This window comes from Hyperolius riggenbachi, chromosome 1 (assembly GCF_040937935.1).
Source record: "Hyperolius riggenbachi isolate aHypRig1 chromosome 1, aHypRig1.pri, whole genome shotgun sequence".
Taxonomy (NCBI): Eukaryota; Metazoa; Chordata; class Amphibia; order Anura; family Hyperoliidae; genus Hyperolius; species Hyperolius riggenbachi.
Window position 1 is genome coordinate 652,161,597 of NC_090646.1, and position 19,270 is coordinate 652,180,866.

General features: G+C 46.9%; 1 protein-coding gene across 2 annotated transcripts in view; it reads left to right on the forward strand.

The window, feature by feature from the left end:
• Window positions 1-231: 231 nt before the first annotated feature.
• Window positions 232-19,270, forward strand: part of LOC137531842 (aquaporin-7-like) — a 61,137-nt gene continuing 42,098 nt past the window's right edge. The window contains exons 1-2 of one of the 2 annotated variants that reach the window (XM_068251807.1): window positions 277-341; window positions 16,163-16,372. In XM_068251807.1, the coding sequence (XP_068107908.1) occupies window positions 16,265-16,372 (108 nt within the window). In that variant the 5' untranslated portion in view covers window positions 277-341; window positions 16,163-16,264. Of the gene's footprint in view, window positions 342-16,162; window positions 16,373-19,270 lie in introns of both variants that reach the window. The other variant, XM_068251817.1, reaches the window with a different exon arrangement.

Below are 19,270 nucleotides of genomic sequence, written 5' to 3' on the forward strand. Positions count from 1 at the left end.
ATATTGTCAACAATAATTAACTGTAAGCTAATCTGTGTGACTCATAATGAACAGTGACTGAAAAGGAGTTTCAGTGTTCCGTCCCTGTAGAAGTCATTGGAATAGATGATCTGATAGGTGTTGGGAAACCATTTGGGATCTAAGTATAGCTTATAAGCCATTTATGAGCCATTATCCAGGAGGCAGCGCAAGGTGTGAGGCTGTGCCATGCAATCCCTGGCAAGGAAACGTGGCATGTTTACCGGACAGAGTTTATTTCTGTGCTCTTTAAGCAGTGTATGCAGACTGCAGTATGTCGGTTCTTCCTATGGGGCAGACAGTGCGCTGCAGGGAGGCATTTGGTAAGTGTCTTGCTACTGCTATTTCTGCTCAGGGCCGGTTTTCTCTTGAAGCAAGGTGAAACATTTGCATCAGGCAGCAGAGATTACAGGGACAGCCTGTTTGTACTGTTTTACACTAACAGCATGCAGTCAGAGTAAGAGGAGAAGCGAGGGAGGTGAAGATGTCATCATTGGGGAAAAGTGTAAGGATCCACTCAGCTGGCTGCACAGGCAGACAGCTGTTTGACCATTCCTTGTGTCTGAGGGATGCAGGTATCTGGATAAGAGACCTGGCTTTGTCTTGCAAGTTCCAGACCTGCTCTGCTGCTGAGGGATTTGCATACATTGGTTATGCAAATCATCTAGCTGCTGGCAGTATAAAGGTTGGGATCACCCACAATCCTTTGCTGGTCATTTCTTCAGGGTTTGTTGTAAACACTCCTAGAGTGTCAGCCATGCTGTTTCTTGTTGAAGTTATTTTAGAGTAATTCGTGGAACTGTACTAGGCAGTTTCCTAGTGCAGTTAGATTGCCTATCTGTTCTGTCTGTCTGTTGGGATTGTCCTGTCCCAGTGGTGGTCGACAGGAAATCGTTCTGTTTGCCTGGGTGCTAACCGGGGCAGCGGTTGCTACCGGTAGCCCCTTCTGATCTGTCTTGCTTGGATCGCACTAGTCTTGCGCTAGCGCTGTGGATCCTTCTGTTCTGTTTTCCTGGATCGCACTAGCCTCTAGCGGTAGTGCTGTGGATCCTTCTGATCTGTCTTGCCTGGATCGTACAAGCCTTGCGCTAGTGCTGTGGATCCTTCTGTTCTGTTTTCCTGGATCGCACTAGCCTCTAGCGGTAGTGCTGTGGATCCTTCTGATCTGTCTTGCCTGGATCGCACTAGCCTTGCGTTAGTGCTGTGGATCCTTCTGTTCTGTTTTCTTGGAGTATAGCTGGAGCTGCGGTTGCTACCAGCTATCTCATCTGCCTGTCTTGCTTGGATCGCACTAGCCCCTAACGGTAGCGGCTGTGGATCCTTCCTAGCTTATTCCTGTTTTCCGTTTGTTTGTCTTGTCTGATACGAACGCTTGCCGTAGGCTCGGTGAGGTAACCGTTAAGCAAGCGCTCGCGTTCTCTGTTTCGTGTTTGTCTGTCGGTGGTTAGTTAGGCGTGCTTGTCTCTGTTGTGTGTAACACGCGGAGACCGCGCGGTAAACGCTTTCGCTGTTGCGAATGAGTGCGGTGTTCGCGTTTAGTTAGCGTTTGTTATTTTCGTTGTTTTCTCATTGTTGTTTGCTGTGCCTTTGCTACTCTCGTCCTCTGTCTTGCTTAAGCCTTGTGTCACCTCTAGCAATCGCCTCTCTCGCGATTGCGTTCCTACTTTGTTTCTGCTGATGTGTGTTCACTGTCACTGGGTCGCGACTAGATTGGTGAACACACATTCATCCTGTACCTGTGCTCTTTATCTTTAAGGGCTGTTCAGCCCTGCGTGTCTTAGATCTGTACAATCCCCATCTACCATCTGTGGCCGTGCAGTGATTGTGCTCGTCTGCACTCCACAACGCCATCTGCCGGTGGGAATTGCCCTCTGCTGGTGCATTGCACCTAGCCTGGGTTCCCTTAACCTCCCTAGCGGTATGGACAGAAATGTCCGTTCAAAAAAACATGCTGTGAACAGTATAAACATGCATACACATCAATACTCTCCTGCACTGTATACTAGACCCTTGCTTGACACATTTTGGCAAGTTACAGGAAAAAAAAAGTTTTAAAAATAAATTTTATCACTGTTTGCACAGAAATCCTGGGGAAATTGAACGCTGGGAAGGTTAATTATACGCTTGTGGGGGGTTTTCGTTGTGTCAGTGCGCATCTTGTGCGCTGACCACGAAAACGATTCTGCAATCGTTACAAAAAGCAGCTTGTTGTGCTGTGTGAGGAGTCTAACAGTGAGTGAGGAGGAGGCAGGAGAGCAGCAGTGTTTCACTTGACTTGCACAGCAGAAGAGAGGAGGTGACACTGCTGTCCTGACTGGGGAGGAATGGAGTGGCTGAGGGTGAGCAGGTTGTCGGTCACAGACTCGCAGCCAGCCAGTGTGCTATTGTGTTGAGCTGCAGCATGTCATGTGAGAACATTAAGTGAAACAGAGTAAAGTTTTGGGTGCTGTGCGATCGATCATTCCAAAATGGGAATGGGGGGGGGGGGGGAGGGTTGTGCACATCCTCAAAAGCTTGCCTCAGGCAGCAAAAATTCTAGAACCAGCCCGGTTGCTACTTGCTTGAGTCTCAATAGTCTCAACAATTATTCGTTTTACTAACTGTTATTAAAGTAGGTTGAAAATAAAATGTTATCTCAAGTCTAAAACATTAAAGTGTACCTGAGATGAATGAATGCAAAGGTTTTATACATACATGGGGCTTCCTCCCGCCCCCTTCAGTCTGACTGTTCCCTTACCATCCTCCTCCGCCCCCTGGATCCGCCGGTTCAGACCCAATAACCTGGGCCAGCCGGGACCAGTCAGAACTAGGGGCGTAGCAATAGCCCCTGCAAGGGATGCAGGCGCAGGGGGGCCCAGAGCCTGTTGGGGTGACCACCAAGGCCTCTTTTCAGTGGCATGAAGGGGGAGCAGCTCAGGAGAGGGGGCAGTGAGCACACAGCGGCGGGGAGGGGGCCCAACTCCCCCCTCCCTCACCTTGGGCACCCCTTCAGTGCTCCCGGCTTCCCCCTCCAGAAATGAGGCAGAAGGCAGGGAGCCCACCTCTGACTTCCGCAATGCAAGCGGCAACAGAGTTTGATTGGGGGGGGGGGGCACCATCCAAAGTTTTTCAGGGGGCCCCAGTGATTTCTAGTTAAGCCCATGGTCGGAACAGGTGTAGTGCGCAGGTCCCCCCAGCTGGGAACACTCTGCCCCTACACATTAGTACTACTGAGGCACAGAATACTTCCAGCGTCGAGAATGCAGCGGGCGCGTGCGTGGCTAGGCTGTGCATGCACAGCAAGCCTCGGCTCCCAAAGCTACCGGGAGTCATAGTGGAGGAACAAGGTAACAAAGGAGAACAACGAGGGACTCATCCCTGGAGGAAGCCCCAGGTATGTAAAAAACGTTTGCATTCATTCATCTATGGTTTACTTTAAAGAGACTCTGTAACATTAAAAAGATCCCCTGGGGGGTACTCACCTCGGGTGGGGGAAGCCTCCGGATCCTAATGAGGCTTCCCACGCCGTCCTCTGTCCCACGGGGGTCTCGCCGCAGCCCTCCGAACAGCCGGCGACTGTGCCGACTGTCAGTTCAATATTTACCTTTGCTGGCTCCAGCGGGGGCGCTGTGGCGACTTTCTGCACGGAAATAGACGGAAATACCCGATCTCCGTCGGGTCCGCTCTACTGCGCAGGCGCCGGAAACTTGCGCCTGCGCAGTAGAGCAGACCCGACGGTGATCGGGTATTTCCGCCTACTTCGGCGCCGAGAGGCATCAGAGCACCTGCGCAGGAGCCAGGAAGGTAAATATTGCGTCACGGCTGTTCGGAGGGCTGCGGCGAGACCCCCGAGGGACGCAGGACGGCGTGGGAAGCCTCATTAGGATCCTGAGGCTTCCCCCACCCGAGGTGAGTACCCCCCAGGGGCCGTTTTGTCGTTACAGTTCCTCTTTAAATAGAGAACAAATAAAAGAGGGAAAAAAAAGGGATGACTGGTTTCCAAGTTACTGAAAGGTGAAATATTTCAAACCTCCACTTCACTCAAAAGCTAATTAGTAAGATATTCCCTTGCTAGGGCCGGGCCGACACATAGGCAGGGAAGGCACCAGCTTCAGGGTGCAGCGCAGGTCACTGAGGTCAGGGTGGACGCAAGATTGGCTTCTTCCTCCTTCTAGCTGTAGCCTGTATGCCCGTTTAGCTTGCCCTGCAGCCCATGCCTTGGACAAAAAAAATGCAAGTTCAATCCTGAAGCAGAGGCCACCAACATAAAGGAACTCATTGAATTTTCGCCATGGCACTCACAAAGATTTTAACCTAAAATGATCATGAGTTAGCATCTGTTGTATGTAGGAAGCTTAAAGAGACTCTGAAGCGAGAATAAATCTCGCTTCAGAGCTCATAGTTAGCAGGGGCATGTGTGCCCCTGCTAAACCGCCGCTATAGCGCCGCTAAACGGGGGTCTCTTCACCCCCAAACCCCCCACTGCGACACTTGGTCGCAGACTTGGTCGCTCCTGGAGGCAGGGCTAACGGCTGCAGCCCTGCCTCCAGTCGCGTCTATCAGCGGCGCATCGCCGCCTCTCCCCCGCCCCTCTCAGTGAAGGAAGACTAAGAGGGGCAGGGGAGAGGCGGAGATACGCGCTGACAGACGCGCGTGGGGCAAGGCTGCGGCGGTTAGCCCAGTGCTGGTCGTAATGGAGAAAGCTACGCTTACGGATCATTACGCGTAATTTTACGCTATTACGCATTACGAAATTACGCTTACGGCATAGACATTCAATTTCGGTACATGTCTGTAATTACGCATAGCACTTACGCAATTACGCGTAAGTATACCGTAATTCAGGTTATTACGTTATAGGCTTACGCGTAAAATCCTACTAGCAATTAATGCGTAAGGTCATGCTGCCAAGCGGAAAAGTTGACGCATGGATCAATGTTAGGTAGCCGCCGACTTTAAGGGTTAATAGCAAAGCCCCCTTAAGTGCTAAGAGCCTCAAATTTGGAGAATATATTAAGGAGATCAGAAGGAATAAGAGGAAAAAAATTTTTTTCAAAAAGACCTTATAGTTTTTGAGAAAATCGATGTTAAAGTTTCAAAGGAAAAATATATACATTTAAAAACCCGCCGACTTTAACGGTTAATAGCAAAGCCTGCTTAAAATTTAGGAACACCAAATTCACAGGGTATATTAAGGGGATCAGTGGGAATAAGAGGAAAAAAAATTTTTTCAAAAAGACCTTATAGTTTTTGAGAAAATCGATTTTTAAGTTTCAAGGGCGAAAATGTCTTTTAAATGCGGAAAATGTCAGTTTTTTTTGCACAGGTAACAATAGTGTTTTATTTTCATAGATTCCCCCAAGTGGGAAGAGTTTTACTTACTTCGTTCTGAGTGTGGGAAATATAAAAAAAAAAAACGACGTGGGGTCCCCCCTCCCAGACCTCTTTAACCCCTTGTCCCCCATGCAGACTGGGATAGCCAGAATGCGGAGCACCGGCCGCGTGGGGCTCCGCACCCTGACTATACCAGCCCGCATGGTCCATGGATTGGGGGGTCTCGGAAGGGGAGGGGCAGCCAAGCTTTCCCCTCCCCCTCCGAGCCCTTGTCCAATCCAAGGACAAGGGGCTCTTCTCCACCTCCGATGGGCGGTGGAGGTGGAGGCCGCGATTTCCTGGGGAGGGGTTCATGGTGGCATCTGGGAGTCCCCTTTAAAAAGGGGTCCCCCAGATGCCCACCCCCCTCCCAGGAGAAATGAGTATAGAGGTACTTGTACCCCTTACCCATTTCCTTTAAGAGTTAAAAGTAAATAAACACACAAACACATAGAAAAAGTATTTTAATTGAACAAAAAACATAACCACGAAAAAAGTCCTTTAATATTCTTAATTAACCATTAATACTTACCTGTCCCTTTAAAAGCCAGTTCCCACGCAATATCCTCGGAAATATACTAATCAGTTACAATGTAACAAAGTTATTACTATGTAACAACTTTGTTACTTTGTAACACCACCGCACCCGACGTCACTCGCCGCTCACCCGCCGGCCGCCGCATACACGCTAGTGTATGCGGCGGCCGGCGGGTGAGCGGCGAGTGACGTCGGGTGCGGTGGTGTTACAAAGTAACAAAGTTGTTACATTGTAATAACTTTGTTACATTGTAACTGATTAGTATATTTCCGAGGATATTGCGTGGGAACTGGCTTTTAAAGGGACAGGTAAGTATTAATGGTTAATTAAGAATATTAAAGGACTTTTTTCGTGGTTATGTTTTTTGTTCAATTAAAATACTTTTTCTATGTGTTTGTGTGTTTATTTACTTTTAACTCTTAAAGGAAATGGGTAAGGGGTACAAGTACCTCTATACTCATTTCTCCTGGGAGGGGGGTGGGCATCTGGGGGACCCCTTTTTAAAGGGGACTCCCAGATGCCACCATGAACCCCTCCCCAGGAAATTGCGGCCTCCACCTCCACCGCCCATCGGAGGTGGAGAAGAGCCCCTTGTCCTTGGATTGGACAAGGGCTCGGAGGGGGAGGGGAAAGCTTGGCTGCCCCTCCCCTTCCGAGACCCCCCAATCCATGGACCATGCGGGCTGGTATAGTCAGGGTGCGGAGCCCCACGCGGCCGGTGCTCCGCATTCTGGCTATCCCAGTCTGCATGGGGGACAAGGGGTTAAAGAGGTCTGGGAGGGGGGACCCCACGTCGTTTTTTTTTTATATTTCCCACACTCAGAACGAAGTAAGTAAAACTCTTCCCACTTGGGGGAATCTATGAAAATAAAACACTATTGTTACCTGTGCGAAAAAAACGGACATTTTCCGCATTTAAAAGACATTTTCGCCCTTGAAACTTAAAAATCGATTTTCTCAAAAACTATAAGGTCTTTTTGAAAAAAAAATTTTTCCTCTTATTCCCACTGATCCCCTTAATATACCCTGTGAATTTGGTGTTCCTAAATTTTAAGCAGGCTTTGCTATTAACCGTTAAAGTCGGCGGGTTTTTAAATGTATATATTTTTCCTTTGAAACTTTAACATCGATTTTCTCAAAAACTATAAGGTCTTTTTGAAAAAAATTTTTTTCCTCTTATTCCTTCTGATCTCCTTAATATATTCTCCAAATTTGAGGCTCTTAGCACTTAAGGGGGCTTTGCTATTAACCCTTAAAGTCGGCGGCTTTTTTATATTATACGGGAGCTTAATATTACGCAATTACGGCAGACTGTGTAATTTCAATGGGAGTTTACTGTCTTACGCGTAATTTGTTACGCGTAAAACGTAACCCCACGGTCTACGCGTAATTAATTACGCGTAATACCGTAACCTTACACGTAACGCTTACGGTGCATTTGTAGTGAATTACGATGCGTAATTACGCTAATGCGTAATTTCGGCCCAGCACTGGGTTAGCCCTGCCCCAACCAGGAAGCGCTCCCCGGCTGTATCGAGGGGGATTTGGGGGTGAAGGGACCCCCGTTAAGCCACGGGATAGCGGCGGTTTAGCAGGGGCATGCGTGCCCCTGCTATCTATGAGGTCTGAAGCGAGATCTATTCTCGCTTCAGACTCTCTTTAAAAGGATCCAAGCAGCTTTCTTTTTCTGCAGTTTGTCCTGGTTTCTTATAGCTGTAGGAGCTGCCTTCCCCTCCCCTCTGCCCTTATTTATCCAGGGGAAGGCATGAATGTAATCAAGTGTGACTCTCTAAACCAGTGGTTCCCAACCTTTTATGAAGTATCGCCCCTTAGGGGAAGATGACTTACCCCTGTCGCCCCCTTTCTCTTAGTACGGTATACCCTTACGCCAGGTGGTGGTGCCAGTGGAGGGGGTAGCGCTGTGACCTTGCCAGCTAAAAATAGCCAGTGACTCAACTACTTTGCGCCAATTCCCTTACCGATGTAATGTCAGCTATTGCAGCCCCGCACGTTGTGCAGCCCCGCATGCGCAGTAGGAGCCTGCGTCCCATTAAATTGTGCAGCCACGTAAGACGTCCAAAAATTTCTCCGCTTCCGCACCACGTACACTCCCGAGATTTTCAGGGGAGGGAGGGGACCCCCAGATCTAGCTCTGTGCCGAATTGCAGCCCCCGAGCCCCGCTGGTTCCCGAGACTGATTGCAGCAAACCTATCTCGGGAACTAGCGGGGCTCGGGGGCTGCAATTCGACACAGAGCTAGATCTGGGGGTCCCCTCCCTCCCCTGAAAATTTCGGGAGTGTACGTGGTGCGGAAGCGGAGATATTTCAGGTAAATAATATCTAACTTCCCACTGAGCATGCGCGATACTCAGTGAGGAAGGCTGCTTCCGGGCTGCAATTTCTGACATTACACCGGCGCGTGACCAACGAGCCCTGAGGAATTACGCAACTCTATCATGCACACTTGCATATTTTATACAGATCATATTTTTTGCCCATAGTTTTCTTAAAAACGAGTGACACTGCGACACTTTATTTTTTCTGCCTTTTCATACTGATCGCCCCCCTGTCGCCCCCCACAAATTTACCGCCCCCCTTAGAACCCAAATTGTCCACCTGGGGGCGTTCGCCCCCAGTTTGGGAACCACTGCTCTAAACTGTTTGAAGTACAGTGTTTTATCCCCCCTCCTGCTGATGAAAGCTTTTGTTTGCTCATTGCTACTGCTAATTACAACAGTCCTTACCTGTGTGCTCTTTCTGGGTACAGCAGGCCACTGAAATAGGGCAATAAAAGCCTCTAACAAACATTTAAATGTAAAAAGAAAAGGTAAGAATGGATATGTTGTTTAGTAATGAGCCACATTGTTAATGTGCACTTTTAATGTGCTATTGAGATACCCTAGGAGGGGCTAAAAATGCTGCTCGGGTCACTTTAATATGTTTCCTCCGCTGATTCATTCCATTGATCTATCAAGAAAACAATTCTCTTAATCTAAGACTGTTATATTTTATTACAGCCACTTTAGTTCGCTGCGCAGCAAAGGTCAGTAATAACAAAGGCTTTATTGGAATGTCCTTATCTCGGTTCCCTGAAGTACATTATATAATGTCAAGTCCACAAAAGAGAGTGATAAATGTCAACATAATAGCCCTACAGTCATAATTAATGAATTGTGTAAGCAGGCCTGTGCTGCTGACTGAGGGAATCATTACGACAAGACGGGAGTGGCTCTGTGATGTCACACGCTGGAAGTCTCAGTTCTTCTACTGCGATGGAAGGGCCAGAAACACGGGGGAACTTGATTTTGCATAAAAACTGTGGGTTTGAATTTAAATTATATTTAATTGAAATTGGAGAGTTTGGCTGTAAAGTCTTGTTTTACCGCCTCCATGTGGTGTGAGGGTCAACAGATTTTGAATACTATGAGCAGGTTGTGTAGATAATCCCTCATACTTCATGGAGGTGGTACAATTGGTCAGTGATTGGCCAATCAAAATTAAAGGTGTCTACCAAGCTTAAACAGGAACTGTATTGAAAACAACATAATGAATTCAAAAGCCTATTTTTTTTTTTTTTACAATATTCATTTAACCACTTAAAGAGAATCTGTATTGTTAAAATCGCACAAAAGTAAACATACCAGTGCGTTAGGGAACATCTCCTATTACCCTCTGTCACAATTTCGCCGCTCCCCGTCGCATTAAAAGTGGTTAAAAACAGTTTTAAAAAGTTTGTTTATAAACAAACAAAATGGCCACCAAAACAGGAAGTAGGTTGATGTACAGTATGTCCACACATAGAAAATACATTCATACACAAGCAGGCTGTATACACCCTTCCTTTTGTATCTCAAGAGATCGTTTGTGTGTTTCTTTCCCCCTGCAGCTATCTTCCACTGAAGTGTCAGGCTGTTTCTTCCTGCAGAGTGCAGACAGCTCTGCCTGTATGTAATTCCTCAGTATGTGAAAGCCCAGCCAGCTCAGAGGAGGATTTATCCAGCTTGTAAAGATAAGAGAGAAGAGAGAAGCTTCCCTAATCTAAATAATACACAGGCAGTGTGCAGAGAGGGGCCTGGAGGGGGGAGATGCATCACAGAACCACAACACTGAAGAACTTGGCAGCCTTCCAGACACAGGCCGACAAGTCTGACAGGGGAAAGATACATTGATTTATTACAGAGACTGTGATAATAGAAAGTGCTGTAGTAAGCCAGAACGCATTAGAATAGCTTTTGGAACTTGTAGGATGATAAAAAACAGGATGCAATTTTTGTTACGGAGTCTCTTTAAGGACTGCAGTCTTAATAAGGACCAGACACTTTTTTTCCATTCAGACCACTGCAGCTTTAAGGGCTCGTTTCCACTGTTGCAGTGCGGAATCGCCTGCATTCCACCGCGGACAAAATCGCATGCGGATGCGTTTCCGCATGCGGGTTTCCCCACGATTTCGCATACAATTTCACATGGCTAGGAAGCAGGCGAATTTAACCATGTCACTGCCTGTGCAAATTTCCATAGCCTTACATGCGAAATTGTACGCGAAATCGCGGGGAAAACTGCATGACAAAGCCGCATGCGATTTCCCTATTAAAAGCATTGCGGGCGATTCGCCCGCATTCCTGCCGCACGCGAATTCTGACGACTCTGCTGTGCAGATTTTCCCCGCACACCAAAAGGAACCCGCACGACGCACAAGTGGAAACAATCCCATCCACTTGTATTGCCTATGCCAGGAAATCTAATCTAACGCTGCCCCCTAACACCTCCATATGCACAAATCGTTAGCAGATATGACCCCCATATGCACAAATCCTTCAGCAGATATGACCCCCATATGCACAAATCGTTAGCAGATATGACCCCCATATGCACAAATCCTTCAGCAGATATGACCCCCATATGCACAAATCGTTAGCAGTTATGACCCCCATATACACAAATCGTTAGCAGATCTGACCCCCATATGCACATTCCTTCAGCAGATCTGACCCCCATATGCACAATCCTTCAGCAGATCTGACCCCAATATGCACAATCCTTCAGCAGATCTGAAAAGAAAAACCCATTTACTCACCTAGTCAGAAGACCTCCTGTCACCATCTCCTCCTGTCCCGACCTCCGGTCCCGACCTTGTGGCGCGCAACTCCCACGCCACGATCCTCTCCCTACGTCACGTCCTGCCTGCAGGGCTACGGGAAAATGGCCGCCCGAAGCCCTGCACTGCACTGGTCCGGCGGCCTCTCTGATAGGCTGCCGGCCAGCGACAACAGCACACGTCACACGCGCGCCGCAGCCACTGACACCGGAGCCGCGGCGAAGGTAAAAAAGAGCCGCATGCGGCTCCGGAGTCGCGGGTTGCCTACCCCTACCCCTGGCCTATGCGAATCCGCATGCAGTGCCTGCATGCGGATTCGCTATAGTGGAAACGAGCCCTAACGGTTTATTGCTCGGTCATACAACCTACTATCTAAATGAATTTTACCTCCTTTTCTTGTCACTAATAAAGCTTTCTTTTGGTGCTATTTGATTGCTGCTGCGATGTTTAGTTTTTATTATATTCATCAAAAATGACATGAATTTTGTAAAAAAAAAAGGATTTTTTTAACTTTCTGTGCTGACATTTTTCAAATAAAGTAAAATTTCTACATACATTTTTGTCTAAATTTATTGTGCTACATGTCTTTGATCAATAAATAGACACTTATTGTTTGTTTTTTTTTTGTTTGGGTAAAAGTTATAATGTTTACAAACTATGGTGCAAAAAGTGAATTTCTTCAGTTTGAAGCATCTCTGACTTTTCTGAGCACCTGTCATGTTTCATGAGGTGCTAGAATTCCAGGACAGTATAAATACCCCCCAAATGATCCCATTTTGGAAAGAAGACATCCCAAAGTATTCACTAAGAGGCATGGTGAGTTCATAGAAGATTTTATTTTTTTGTCACAAGTTAGCGGAAAATGACACTTTGTGACTAAATAAATAAAAAAGTTTCCATTTCTTCTAACTTGTGACAAAAAAAATGAAATCTGCCACGGACTCACCATGCCCCTTTCTGAAAACTTTGGGGTGTCTACTTTCCAAAAGGAGGTCATTTGTGGGGTGTGTTTACTGTCCTGGCATTTTGGGGGTTGCTAAATTGTAAGCACCCCTGTAAAGCCTAAAGGTGCTCATAGGACTTTGGGCCCCTTAGCGCACCTAGGCTGCAAAAAAGTGTCACACATGTGGTATTGCCGTACTCAGGAGAAATAGTATAATGTGTTTTAGGGTGTATTTTTACACATACCCATGCTGGGTGGGAGAAATTTCTCAGTAAATGAGATTTTTTTTGATTTTTTTTTACACACAATTGTCCATTTACAGAGATATTTCTCCCACCCAGCATGGGTATGTGTAAAAATACACCCCAAAACATATTATACTACTTCTCCTGAGTACGGTGATACCACGTGTGACACTTTTTTGCAGCCTAGGTACGCTAGGGGGCCCAAAGTCCTATGAGTACCTTTAGGATTTCACAGGTCATTTTGAGGCATTTGATTTCCAGACTACGCCTCACGGTTTAGTGCCCCAAAAATGCCAGGGCAGTATAGGAACCCCACAAGTGACCCCATTTTAGAAAGAGGACACCCCAAGGTATTCCGTTAGGAGTATGGTGAGTTCATAGAAGATTTTATTTTTTTGTCACAAGTTAGCGGAAATTGATTTTTATTGTTTTTTTTCACAAAGTGTCATTTTCCACTAACTTGTGACAAAAAATAAAATCTTCTATGAACTCATCATACACCTAACAGAATACCTTGGGGTGTCTTCTTTCTAAAATGGGGTCACTTGTGGGGTTCCTATACTGCCCTGGCATTTTAGGGGCCCTAAACCGTGAGGAGTAGTCTAGAAACCAAATGCCTCAAAATGACCTGTAAAATCCTAAAGGTACTCATAGGATGTTGGGCCCCTTAGCGCACCTAGGCTGCAAAAAAGTGTCACACATGTGGTATTGCCATACTCAGGAGAAGTAGTATAATGTGTTTTGGGGTGCATTTTTACACATACCCATGCTGGGTGGGAAAAATATCTCCGTAAATGACAATTTTCTTATTTTTTTTACACACAATTGTCCATTTACAGAGATATTTCTCCCACCCAGCATGGGTATGTGTAAAAATACACCCCAAAACACATTATCCTACTTCTCCTGAGTATGGCGATACCACGTGTGACACTTTTTTGCAGCCTAGGTGCGCTGCATTGATAGGTGATCAGGATGTGATTAGAGGGGAGAATAGATGCAAGAAATGCACTGGCAAGGTGATCAGGGGGGGGGGGGGGGGGGGGGGGGTCTGAGGGCGATCTGAGGGTGTGGGCGGGTGATTGGGTGCCCGCAAGAGGCAGATTAGGGTCTGATCTGATGGGTAGCAGTGACAGGTGGTGACTGATGGGTGATCAGTGGGTGATTAGAGGAGAGAACAGATGTAAACAATGCACTTGGGAGGTGATCTGAGGGTGGGACTGCGGGCGATCTGAGGGTGTGGGCGGGTGATCAGGTGCCCGCAAGGGGCAGGTTAGGGTCTGATCTGATGGGTGGCAGTGACAGGTGGTGACGGGGGTGATTAATGGGTGATTGACAGGTGATCAGTGGGTGATTACAGGGGAGAATAGATGTATACAGTACACGGGGGAGGGGGGGTCTGAGGAGGATCTGAGGGTGTGGGGGGGGGGTGATCAGGAGCCCCCAGGGGGTAGTTTAGGACCTGATCTAAAATATAGCGTTGACAGATAGTGACAGGGAGGAGTGATTGATGGGAGACTAGGGGGTGATTGGGTGCAAACAGTGGTCTGAGAGGGTGATCGGGGGGGGGGGGGGGAGAGAGGGTCTGAGGGGTGCTGTGGGCGATCAGGGGGGCAGGGGGACAGGATCAGTGTGCTTAAGTGACTACAACTAGGGCTGCCTCCTCCCCTGGTGGTCCCTCGATCACTGGGACCACCAGGGCAGGAGGCAGCCTGTATAATACACTTTGTATACATTACAAAGTGTATTATACGCTTAGTATGCGGCATATCGGGGTTAACAACCCGCCGGCACTGCTAATTGGCCGTCAGGTTGATGTCACGGGTGGGCGGAGCCTAATGCCGGTGGATGCGCGCCCATCCCTGCGCGCGATCCCCGGCTGCTCAGTCCCCCAGGTGCCGCCGCCGATCGGCGTTACGCGGTCCTGGGGGTGCCACTTTGCCGCCGCCTATTGGTAGTGGGCGGTCGGCAAGTGGTTAAAGATTATTTAGTCGGTGTTTGTCCGCTATCTTTCCTCTCTCCGATTTACATTCTGAAATTCATCACTGGTGGTGACATCTTTAGTCCTGCCCAGGGGCGTAACTAGTCCTGCCCAGGACTGGGCGGACGTTCAGCCGACAGTAGCACGTGTGTACGCACTGTCGGCGGACTGATAACGCTGCTTCTCAACGATCCGCTCAGCGGATCGTTCAGAAACAGCCTCATCAGTCCGCCGCCAGCGCATACACACGTGCTACTGTTGGCTGAAAGTCCACCCAGCTGGAGGGTCTGACGGACCCGTCGTTGGTGGCTGTACTGCGTGTGTATGCACCTTAAATTACATGCCTGAAACAAGCATGCAGCTAATCTTGTCAGATTTGTTATACAGTATAGACAACTGATCTGTAGGGGCGTAACAATAGCTCCTGCATGGGATGCAGCCGCAGGGGGGCCCATAAGCTACAGGGGGCCCTGTGGGGGCAGAAGTTTCTTTTCCCTGTCATGAGAGACTCACAACTAAGGGCACGGAGACAAAAAAGCTTTCTGCACCGGGAAGGGGGCCCCATCCAAAGTTTCGCTGGGGCCCCAGTGATTCCTAGTTACGCCCCTGTTGATCTACATGCTTGTTCAGGGTCTATGGTTGAAAGGGAACCCAAGGTGAGAGGGATATTGAGGCTGCCATTTTTATTTCCTGATCCTGTGTCTCAAATACTTTAAAGCCATAGACCCTGAACAAGCATGCAGCAGAGCAGGTACTCTGACTCAGCTGACGTGGATTTTACTGGATTAGCCATATGCTTGTTCCAGGGTTTTGACTCAGACACTACTTATGCCAGAAGATCAATGGGGCTGCCAGGCAACTGGCATTGTTTACAAGGAAATAATTATGGCAGCCCCCACATCCTTCTCACCTAGGGTTCCCTTTAAAGAACAACTGTAGTGAGAGTTATATGGAGGCTGCCAAATTTATTTCCTTTTAAGAAATACAAGTTGCCTGGCAGCCCTGCTGATCTACTTGGCTGCAATAGTGTCTGAATCACACCAAAAACAAGCATGCAGCTAATCATGTCAGATCTGACAATAATGTCAGAGTACCTGATCTGCTGCATGCTTGTTCAGGGGCGATGGCTAAAGGTATTAGAGACAGAGGATCAGCAGGACTGCCAAAAAATGTGCATTATTTAAAGAGAAACCGTAGCCAAGAACTGAACTTCATCCCAATCAGTAGCAGATGCCCCCTTTCCCATGAGAAATCTATTCCTTTTCTCAAATGGATCATCAGGGGGCTCTGTATGGCTGAATTTGTGGCGAAACCCCTCCCACAGTGTGATGTCAGCACCTCACAGCACTGAGGTACTGACATCAAACTGTGGGAACCTTGTTGCTTTGTGGGAAATTACAGTTGTTTCCAACTGCCAAAAAAGTAAGCAGCATCTCCTTCCACTGACATCACCTGCCAGCAGTAAAAATATCCCCATGTGATAAATGTTAGAATGTAAATCAGGGAGAGGAAAGATTTTACAATGGGCCAACACTGACTAAATCATTTATACATAATTATTGTAAAAATTAAGCATTTTTTTATTACATTATTTTCACTGGAGTTCCTCTTTAAAAGGAAATAAACATGTCAGCCTCCACATACCTCTCACCTCGGGTTCCCTTTAAGGATTCAAAGTTAGTAACCCTGAACAGAGGATGGTTCCCCTTTAAGTGTGATGTGTAACTAGGGCAGCGTGTCATAGCGGCCGGCACATGGCTGCGACATTCTTTGGCAGCGATCGGTGTTTCTAAACTTAAACTTGTGTGGGATCCAGGAGGAGCGCTCCCGCGCGGGGACGTCAGCAGCGTGCGTTTCCAGGCTGTCGGAGGCTCCCTATCTCCCTATTTACAATGAGTGCTGGACCTTGGAGCTATCAGGGAGGAGGACGGGAGGGCGGAGGTTCGCATCCAGATCTCCACAATGATTGCTCTAATCATTTCCCTTCCAGTAACTTTTTAAGCAGCCCTGGACCTTCTGGCAGCCACGAGTGTTTAGAGTTTAACCAGAGACTGCACGCGGGTGTCAAAGTGCTCGAGTGCCAGCCGACAGCATGAAGCTGGGGAGATCCGTCCTCCGCAAGGTCCGATCGGCCCTATCCATCCGCAACGCCTTTGTCCGGGAGCCCATGGCGGAGGTTCTGTCTACGTTTGTTATGATGGTAAGTCACAGAGATTATCAAGAGTTCACAGTCTTCAGATACAGACAGTCAGGGCCGGGCCAAGGCAGAGGCAAGAGAGGCTCCAGCCTCAGGGCGCAGTGTAGGAGAGGGGCGCAGGGCTGAGGCAGAGGCGAGAGAGGCTCCAGCCTCAGGGCGCAGTGTAGGAGGGGGCGCAGATCTCACTCAGCTATCATTCCCCTATTGTGTTTGAAACAGAGAGAAATAAGAAAAGGGGATACACGGCAGTGACTGCAAACCAGATAACTAGAGATTAAGGAGTTGGGGGCCCTGGGGTGCCTCTTAGGGCCCACTCACACTAGAAATCGCTAAACGCAAACGCTGAGCGATTTTCTGGCGTTTTTACCTAGTGATTTCCCAGCAATTTTTTACTGTATAGAAAGCGTTTTTCAGGCGTTTACAGCTGTACAGCATGGCATATTATGTCGCCGCTATATGAATATTAAAATAAATAATTAAATAAAAATAGGATGCCCAAATCCAGGGTTGTCTGAAAGTAAATCATGAGTTCATGTTTCCCCATGGATAACACATGACTCAACTTACAAACGAATTCAACTTACAAGCAATCTCCCAGAACGGAACCTGTTTATTTGAAAGTAGGGCACCGCCTGTGTATACATGTCCAGGATTTCTTAAAGGGGCACTACAGCGAAAAATTATAAAATTTAAAATATGTGCAAACATATACACTTTTTCCAGAGTAAAATGAGCCATAAATTACTTTTCTCCTATGTTGCTGTCACTTACAGTAGGTAGCAGAAATCTGACAGAAATGACAGGTTTTGGACTAGTCCATCTCTTTTTTAGGGGATTCTCAGGGATGTATTTATTTTCAAAAGCGCTTAGTGAATGGCAGTTGCTCTGTCCAACTGTCAAAAAACTGTGTAGCGAACAGGGAAGCTGGCCAACATCATTGTTTAAATTATTTTTAGGGAATATCTTTATAAAGAATAAAAGCCTTGCTGAGAATCCCCTGTGAAGAGATGGACTAGTCCAAAACCTGTCACTTCTGTCAGATTTCTACTACCTACTGTAAGTGACAGCAACATAGGAGAAAAGTAATTTATGGCTCATTTTACTATGGAAAAAATGTACTTCTTATTTGTATATGTTTGCACATATTTTAAATTTTATAATTTTTCGCTGTAGTGCCCCTTTAAAGGACAACTAAAGTGAGAAGAAATATAAGAATATGAAGGCTGCCATATTTATTTCCTTTTAAACATACCAGTTGCCTGGCAGCCCTGCTGTTCTATTTGGCTGCAGTTGTGTCTGAATAACACCAGAACCAAGCATGCAGCTAATCTTGTCAGATCTGACAATAATGTCAGAAACACCTAATCTGCTGCATGCCATATTTCTTTTACTTTTAAACAATACCAGTTGCCTGGCTATCCTGCTGATCCTCTGCCTCTAATACTATTAGCCATAGCCCCTGAACAAGCATGCAGCAGATCAGATGTTTCTGACTGAAGTCTGACTGGATTTGCCATGTGCTTGTTTCAGGTCTGTGATTCAGACACTATTGATGCTTGTGAGACCAGCAGGGCTGCCAGGGAACTGGTATTGTTTTAAAGGAAATAAATATGGCAGCCTCCATATACCTCTCAGTTCAGGTGTCCTTTTCAAAAAGGAATATTCTGTTATATCACTTAAAATTAATCTTTGAACACTTGACTAGAGCAGAAAGGTGATGTGCTGACTCCTGAGGGTGCCCCTGTTGTTCCCTGTAAATTAGGAAAGTAAGATTACATGCAACAGACCCTAAATATTGCATTTCTGTCTCTTTGCTTCTGTGAAATTAAAATGTTTTAATTGGAAAGTAACGCAAACATTAAAGGACCACTATTAAAGAAAATTGTACAACTTAAATGACAGATGTACACTTTTTCAAGAGTAAAATGCACTATAAATTACTTTTTTCTCTGACAGATCTGTCACAGCATTCTGACAGGGTTTGAACTAGTCCATATCCTCAGGGGGGATTTTCAGGGTTTTCTTTATCTTTAAATAGTGTGCGAGTGAGTGAGGAGACGGACGCTATATTTATATAGATCCTTTACAGAGAGTGCTTTTCATTAAGAATAAAGAAAATACGGAGAAACTCCCATGAGGAGGTGGACAAGTCCAGAACCTGTCAGATTGTTATTACCTACTGTAAGTGACAGCAACATAGGAAAATGTAACATACTGCATTTCACTGTTCCCACTACTCCCCGCAGCTACCGCAAGTAACTCAGGGCAGAATGGGGGCCTCTGCTCAGAGCATTCCTGCAGGCATCCTGGCACAGCACAGGGCAGCCCACCACAGAGGCCTGAGGCCCCAAGCTGCCACGTGGGTCACTTGTACCCTAGCAGCAGCCATGCTAAGTGAGACAGCTCAGCGCTGAGCTCAAGTTACATTAGTGTGTTGTCCGATGTCCCTGCATAGCAAAAACTAAGGGCTGGTACACACCAAGAGTGTTTCTGAGCGCTTTTAAAAATGCCAGCGCGCTTTGAAAAGCGATTGGCTCATGTATTTGAATGGGATGGAGCACACCAGAGCGATGCGATTTTCTCCCAAACGCAAACTCAGGTCCTGCAGCATTTCTGTGCTTTTCTGAGGTGATTCAGCTTCAATGTTAAGTTAGGAAAGTGGAAAATCGCTCTGAGAAGCGCTAGATCAGAGCGAATTTCCAAGCGTTTTTGTTACAGAAGCTGTTCAGTTACGGCTGTACTGTAACAAAAAATAATGAACACTTCACCAAAACGCTCCAAGAATCGCTAGGCATGATTAGAAAATCTCTAGACACATGCCTACAAAAATCACTTCAAAAAGCGCTGAGCGTTTGCGATTACGCTGATGCTTTTTGGTGTGCACTTGCCCTCACATGCATT